The sequence below is a fragment of the Diadema setosum genome, chromosome 18, assembly GCF_964275005.1.
Source record: "Diadema setosum chromosome 18, eeDiaSeto1, whole genome shotgun sequence".
NCBI lineage: Eukaryota > Metazoa > Echinodermata > Echinoidea > Diadematoida > Diadematidae > Diadema > Diadema setosum.
The window spans coordinates 1727622-1735823 of NC_092702.1; the positions used below are offsets into that span (position 1 = coordinate 1727622).

General features: G+C 37.6%; 1 protein-coding gene across 1 annotated transcript; it reads right to left on the bottom strand.

Moving 5' to 3' along the window:
• Nucleotides 1-4974: 4974 nt before the first annotated feature.
• Nucleotides 4975-8202, bottom strand: LOC140241877 (uncharacterized). Its single transcript, XM_072321630.1, has 3 exons — nucleotides 8069-8202; nucleotides 7561-7628; nucleotides 4975-6804 (listed from the first exon to the last, which is right to left on the bottom strand). Exons 1-3 carry the CDS (start codon nucleotides 8145-8147, stop codon nucleotides 5800-5802), a joined length of 1152 nt encoding a protein of 383 aa, XP_072177731.1. The 5' UTR covers nucleotides 8148-8202; the 3' UTR covers nucleotides 4975-5799.

The following is an 8202-nucleotide window of genomic DNA, read 5'->3' on the forward strand; positions in this document are numbered from 1 at the left end:
ATGTTATTGGTAAAATATAGGGCAAAATGCTTCATGGCAAAACTGCTTCATCAGTGTTCTTCCAATTCTCATGGAATTCATATTGAATGTTTGTCTTAGGATATAGGTCAGCATGACACATTTCTTGACAGTGACAAAAAGTATGTTGCCATGGTAACAGCTCACATATTATGAGCCAAAATGATGGAAAATTTTGTGTTGCAAACTACTTTCTCAGTTTTTGCCCAATTTCCATGAAACTTGGTACAGATGTGTGCCTTTGGTTGTAGATGTGCAAGACACATTTTTCGACAGTACCCGAAAGTACGTTGCCATGGTAACGGCATATTAATGGCAGAAGATCAAGGAAAGATCTTGCGGATTTAACTACTTCCTCAGTTTTTTGACCAAAGCTTATGAAATGTTGTTTTGACCAAAGCTTATGAAATGTTGTTTGGCGGGGGTATAACCAGTCGCTGTAGCGACATTTCTAGTTTCAACTGGAAGGTTGCTTTAGTATCCATGAGATGATGTGAAAGATATTTCACTTAATTAAATAGTTTGTATAAAATGATGATATGGATTCTAATCAAATGATTGAATGAGATCTATCACATGACCAATCTGTTATTTTGCCTGAATGCCCAACTTTACTTTTTACCAGTTGTTAGTGTACCAGACTGCTTGTCTATGCAAAGCTGCATTGCCTGCGTTTGGAGCTGGTGCTTGCCTGGAGTCTTGGAGAAAATGGCTGCTGCAGAATGTATATCATGTCATTGTTTTTGTTTTTTTTTAAACAAATAATATACATTACTTGGATGGGCATTATCAAAATTTTCCACCCTCCATAAGTTTTGCACAGTTCTAAACGCACACATGGCTTCACCTTGTCTGTTTCTGGCTATTCCAAAGTTACTGTCGGGTGGATAATTGTCACTAATACCCTCTGTAATGTGCATTGTTTGTACACTAGTACAAAAAAGATGCAAAATAAAAGACAATGATTTACTATTCCACAACAGTTTAAGAGGAGAATATTTGTGAAGGTCTTGGGTCACATGTTAAAATGAAAGGGCATGACATAGTTTGTAGTCAATCAAATTGAAGAGAAGAAAATATTACACATTCATGAGACATATTGTGTCATTGGAGAGATTTTTTTATAGATAATTCATAACTTGTTTTCCAAAGAATTGTATAAATTCTATGTAGTGTCTCTTTTCTCTCTGTATTAGTGAATAATGCCAAATAGTAATGATTCTTTCCTCTTTTTTTATACTTTTTTGTGAGGGTATAGAAAAGACTATGGTCTCCACACTTGTCATTTATAGTAGGTATAGTTTTTTTTTTTCTTTACTGTTACTGACTTTAACTTTTGCAGAGAGGCAACTTTATCTGTATTTCTGTTCTTGATTTTGTGAAATCCCAAAGTACAGTTTGAAGTGCAATATTATTTCTATTTCCAGCATTTGACAAAATTGTCAAATCTTTTTAAGGTCTTAAACTCTCATATCAGATTTAGAGTTTGGATGTACAAATAGTTGTATTATCAAAATGTATTTGTCATATGATTCTGTGTTTGTTTTTGATGTCTTGTTTTGATATGTTCTCATTTCTGATTGCAACAGTTATTACAGTATAAAGATATACCAACCTTAACTAATAGTTATAAAGAAAATATGAAACAGAATCAGTTTGTTATAATTCCAGTCATTTGGCTTTGCTCATCGATTTTGTGATGCAAATAGTAAGAGCTCAGTGTAAAGGAATTAATAACCATATTTAAGTCAACTCATATTTCTCTTTTAAATTGTTTTTACTTCATTTTATGATTAACCCTTTGTGTGCTTTGAGTGCAAATCGGCACAGATAAAATCCATAGCCTTGTACACATTGTCAAAAATCCCTGGTACAGAAAGGGGTAAAGTGAGAGAAAATCAGAGTGTCCATCAAGTGTTACAGCAAGCTTTGACCTTGTGTACAAGGCAAGATTCACCACATTCTGCTACACACAATATCAGCAACAAATGTAGGGAAAATCCATCCGTAGAAGAAGTATGCGGTGATTGCAATCTATGTGACGCGCCATCGATTGCCACAAATCCATGGAAATTCATTTGACAGGGAAACAAATTTATCAGTTGAACAAAAGATATTCTCTGATTAGTGTTTTGTCCCTGTAGATTAAAACAACTAAAAAAAGTTACCTGCTGCAAGAAAGAACATGCTGCTCAGTACTTACAGAATATTTATGCAGTACGCTGTCAAAACTGATTTAATCTTACTGTAGACATTGCCATGTGATGCAAGCAATTTGATTCTTGTTTTTTGATACTGTCACATAAAATGCGAAACAGAAAGAGATCATGGAATTCTCAGACTGTAATCATTTGCCTAATTGTAACGGTAACATGTTTTCGAAGAATGAAATGAATTGGTTATGTAATGTTCAACATTATAACAGCATGACCTGACATTTTGATGATGGATTAATATGCTCTTGTGTCAGGGGCGGATCCAGGAATTCCGTAAAGAGGGGGCACCTTTACAAAATTAAAGGGGGAGGGGCGCACGCACCCCTCCTCCATTTTTCTTTTTATTTCTTTTGTTTTAACAAAAAAAAAATAATAAGGGGGCGCGCGCCCGGTGCACTCCCCCCGGATCCGCCACTGGACAAAGTCAGTTGTTAATTTTTCATCTGATTGTTGTCTCATTAAGACAAAAGATGGATAATATGAGGAATGGAATGTTGCCTAGTTGTGTGAATCGGTATTTGACCAAATTAAAGCCTTGATAATCAACCATACAATATCTTTTGAATGATGCCTTGTGATTTGACCTGATGTGATTACAACAATCCTGAGAGATGTGGTGGAAAAAGAAATTTAATGGATGGAATAGAGGATAGAAGAAGAGAAATTGCTTCAGAGAGAGAAGAATCAGTGAATAGAGTACGTAGCAAAATGAGAGATTTGTAAAAATGAGCCATTAGATTGCACAAAATAGATTTTCAAATCTAAGTGTCGATAAATTATCAACCATTATGCCCTGTGGTCATCTGACATACTGTACTATAAACACTCTGGGGTGGTCATTGTCATATCAGATGAGGAACTCCTCATTTATGTGGTTACATATGACTTCAATGGAAACTTACCTAACTAAAATGATTTTCTGAGTGAAGCTTTTTTTTTTCTCTCTCTCTCTCATCTCAGACATCAAATCGTTGCGACGTTCATTCATTTCCCCAGGGAGTGCAATCTTTGCTTAGTTCTTTTTAAGGCATTCAAAAAGATGAAGAATTTTACTTTTGCAGAGGACAGTAATGCATCTGATTGTACGTTTGTTTGTGTCTGGATTTTTCTATTTCATTATTGTCCTTCGTAGGATGTTAAACGATGTACACAATTTTATTGCATTACACATTCGAGTACATACATGTAAGTATGAACACACTTCTATGTTAATTTTGTTTTATTTCAGACAGATGCACCCGAGTGACCCTGATACTCCCATCTGTAAATGTGATAAAAACGGTCGTTTCGAAGGGAGTACGAATATTAAATTTTGTTGAAAGATCATGAATTGGAACTAATTCAAACTAATTCTCACTATACTGTGAAAGTAAATAACTCTTTACACTGCCCCTCTCATTCCCTTTTGTTGCTAATTATTAAGACAAACAGAACTCTTTTTATTCTTTAGTGCGTGCTCCCAGGTTCGTCTTGTTTACTTTTTTCTTCGTCCTAGTTTGTATCGATCCAATTCCATTGACTCGGGGACAATTGTCCGTAACTCGACAATATAAAGGTGAAAAGAATGGAATAAAGAACGCTTGTATTCTTCATTGAGGCTTTGAACTCTCCCCACCCCTCTTTTCCATGTCTTAACCGAACATTTATTGTGCCATAAATTATGCTCATTACAGGGCCAGGAAACTCCATGTATGATAATGTATACCATGAATATTTGTTATGTCCGCACGCGTTTGATTCAGTGCGTGCTGTTTGTAAAGCAAGCTGAGGGGACTCTACATTCCAGTTAAAATTAGGTCAGATATTGTGCGAGTATATCTTCCAACATAGAATAACAAGACGGCAAATCGATGAAATTCAGCTCCGTGTCGTCATCATTGAGGGGGTAGGAGAGAAAGTTCAAACTTTTGCCCTCCCCCAGCCATAGGGGAAGTAAGTCGCAGGATGGACAGTTCTGAGAGGTTGAAGAGGTTCCGGAATTGCATCGCCATGAAATTTTGGCGCCGTTTATCAAACGGAAATCGACTATGTGAGAAAGCTTCCCATTATTGGTCTGTTTCTTCTTGGTGTGGTAAGTAAAGCCAGGGAGGTGGGATAGACCGTTTTGGTAAAGCAGTCGTGGGTTTACTAAACTGACCAAAAAAAAATCGTAAATGCATATAGGCGTATACATTGTACCTCTAATGTGGTAGACTTGTCAGCACGTTATTGAGTCGTGTGATTTGAACAGGTATACGATCAAGCGACTTATAAAATGTACTTGCAAAGTGGGAGGAAAAATGTCAGTATTTCGCGTATTCATCTTGTCTTGAATGAAATCATCCATCATGACCCTGTGTAGGCTTACTTCGTTACACGCTTCTTTGCAGTTAATTTTAATGTTTGTTCGGAAGCACACGTGTAAAAGATCGTGCAATATCCCCATCGATATAAACTATAAGTAGTAATACACATTGTCTGGATTCACGCAGAGAATGGAATAGATTTCGGACAACACATTAAACATGAACTGTATGAATTAATGTTACTTTCCTGCAATTATAAAAATCACCTTGAACGCAACACCGTAGCGATGTAGAGCCTGATGTTTGGATGGTAGGCATATTTTGTTGATGTGATTTCAATGATGATTCTGTATAACATGTCTATGATAGTTATATCCATGCATGAATGTTATGAATAAGATTACTTATACGTGAGAAGAATGAATTTCACGCAGATTCATCAATTCGGTTTTCATCCATTCTGCCACTTTATTTTGTAGGGACTACTAGTATATCATTTCATATTGATGAGCAATACAATCCCCAGGTCATTTGTTTTACTTTTTTTTTTATAGATCTTTTAATAGTTACAACACAACACTATATGCATACTTGTTCTCCCGCCACCTTTCTCTATCTCTGAAATTGCTTTCCAATATCTTGTTTGTGCAGGAATTATCACTGATGTTTCCGGGTTGATCGAGGGTTTTCGATGTAATGTCAAATGATTTATGTTTTCATCAATCTAAACACAATCCCTCGTCATTTGTTTGAATCAAGATGTCAACTATAAAGTAAGCAACAAACGACATTATCATCTCGATAATTATTGGCTGAAATCATGTCATTCTGGGGATACATGAATTTCCCAGGAAAACCCAATCTCTTCTACATGTAGTTTGTTTTTGTTTGCTTTTCATTAATACGAACCGAAAGTTTTAGAATAGGTGTTCGGTCAGAAATTGACGGGCGCGCAGTGAAGATGGAGAAGTTTCGCACTTCCTTTTTGAACTATGATAACGACTTTGGTCCTTGTCTCGTATCGTATAACAGAGAACATTTTCCCGTATCTTTACTCGCCATGTTGCCACGATGTGCAATATCCCTGGTGCAGCGTATCTTTTAGATAGTTGCACATTCTTATGGCGATAGCAGATGAACAGGTCTTTCAGTGATTCAACAATATCCCGGCTGGTTTGGCCGACAGAAAATACATGTAGCGCTCTACTGGAACCCAGTGACATTGCCTTTTACATGTACATGTATTGTATAATTTGTGACCCGGTTTGTGACATAAAGAGTCAAAAGCTGAAGAGTTTCTTCCCGAAGTCTTTCCCGCGTGCCTTGAGGTAGCGGCAGGCCAGCGAGCTAGCTGCCTTGATGGCCGACCAAGTACCATCGACTTGCATCGGCTCTGCGCCCGGCGGGTTGGTGAATTCCACAACCAACGAGTATCGTCCGCACTCCACCGTAAACTCCAGAGTCTCTTGGAAGTTTTCACCCACCTGCTGCTCGTGTTCATCGACGTCGGTGCATGGGGCGTTTTTGGCTTCGAAAGATGTACTCCCAGGTTCTTGCCCTACTCTGACGTTTTCTGCTCTGTCTTTACGTGCTGATATAAGTTTGGACAGTTTATCTGTGTCTGCATCTGAACTTTTCATGTCCCGTTTTGTGGAGAAGGTGTCAGTCTCTTCAGGAGCTGGTTTGAACGATTCGGACACCGATGTCAAGGTACCATCCTCAACGTCTCCATAGTCGCCGCTCATCGAAGCTTTCACATCTCCTGCGGCTAGAATGACTATGTCTCGGTGAGACTCAGCGTGGAGTTCCTTCCCCTCGATACGATTGTTTGTGTTGTCATTTGGGACCTTGGCACCCCGAGGCTGATCACTGCTATACTCTCCCGACACTGAGCCGGAGTTCTCGCACCCTCGCCGTGGTGCTCTGTCACGATGGATTCGAACTTTTTGTGCAAAGGAGTTAATGACATCCATACAATCTTTAATCTCATCCTCAGCTTCCCTTATTGCAAGGTACAGCTCGTCAAGGGTACCGTCCGTTTCATTGTCGCAGTCGACATCGCTCTCGTTTAAACCTCCGGACAGATCGCTGACAACGGTTAAATCCTCGCTAGATTCGTCATCTTCTCTGGTGGACAGGTTGTTGAAGGTGTAAGACTGGTTGAAGTTTTTGATGATTTCTGCTGTCAACTTCGACTCGCTCTCGGGTTTGCATGAGCCGTCATCGTGATTTTGGTCTTCCGTCTGGAATTCACGTCTGCGAAAATTGGTACTCTTACCAAATTTCTGATAAAATAAATGCCAATGAAATACAAAGGCAGCTTTCAGTTTCACATATTCAAGACAGCTTGTACTTTAATGCTTTAAATGATGTTATTTTATCTCACTTGTTTTTAACAAACTCACCTTGTTCATTGAAAAGCCCGAGTAAAACTATAAGAAATCAAGCTAGAAGTGAAAATAAATCGCAAGATAAGCTTTCTTTCAGGTAGTGAACGAAATCATTGGGGTTGTGGGAAAGTGTATGTAGAGGTAAAATGGTTTTATGAACAAATTTTTCAACTACATGGATAACTATAATTTTAGCAAATTGCTCAAGCGATTATGAACTTTGAAAGCAAACGTAACAAACATATAACCAATTTCTCTCAAATATAATTAAATATAATAGATAGATAGATATAAATATATTATATTATAGGTACATTATATAAATATATATATATCGCGACTTTGCGGGCTGTATAATTGATCTAATAATTTCCCCAGTAAGTTGGATATAAAGCCAAGCTATCATTGTAAGGTACAAGCATGTATTATACATTTCAGCGTTAAAACTGTGTTTCAACGATTAATGTAGACGAGATAATATCTTTTGTGCTTAACTCGAATCAAATTGAACACAAACGTAAGTGCTCCGCAAATAGAATGAGTGTAACTGTGACTAAATTTCATGAGTGACCGTTAACATTTTTCATAACATCAATTAATATATCTATTATACAATTTTGTACGTCCTGTGTTAGATATTTCATTGTGTACCTTCTGATTCTTTGTGTTCAATCTGGGCCTGGAGTTGGCCACTGCTTTCTCGTCATTCTCCGTTTGACCTGTACCAATGAGACAAAAAGGGGAAAATTTAAATGAAAAGAGAGATATTAGGATCTATATAAATATATAGAGAGAGGGGGGGGGGGATAATAACCGCTGTTGTCGCAATCTACTGGTAACGTTGATATTGAAATTTTGTTCAGGTTGACCTATACGGATGCCATTCTTGACAAAGAGTATACACATTTCGTAACTGTTTATAAAGTCCTTGAAAAATTAGTTTATATGTATAGTTTTACTTTCGGTGTTTCAAAAGCGTCCGGACTCCCTTACTATATAGTTGCTCGAAAAAAAATGTGATACTGTAGTACAAAATGGTGTTCACAGTGTCTGGCTGGGTCATGTGCAAAGTACATGTATATGGAGATTCCAGACTTTCTTATGAGCGAGAAATACTACAGAAAATTTGTTGCCTGTACTGTATTTGTTGTGGTCTCACCTGATGTAAAACAACATGTCAGATATGACTTTGTCAGAAATCCCTTTCTCTTTCGAGCCGGAAATGTTTCCTTTTCCATGGCCTTCTTACGTTCTTTCTATAGCTCGGAAGATAACGTAATGCTCCGATTTTCG

Excerpts from the sequence above, each read along its gene's own strand:
- LOC140241877 (XM_072321630.1), bottom strand. The coding sequence starts at position 8,147 with ATGGAAAAGGAAACATTTCCGGCTCGAAAGAGAAAGGGATTTCTGACA. Across the intron at positions 7,629-8,068 it reads GACATGTTGTTTTACATCAG|GTCAAACGGAGAATGACGAG; the intron begins GTGAGACCACAA and ends TCATTGGTACAG. Across the intron at positions 6,805-7,560 it reads TGAACACAAAGAATCAGAAG|AAATTTGGTAAGAGTACCAA; the intron begins GTACACAATGAA and ends TTATTTTATCAG.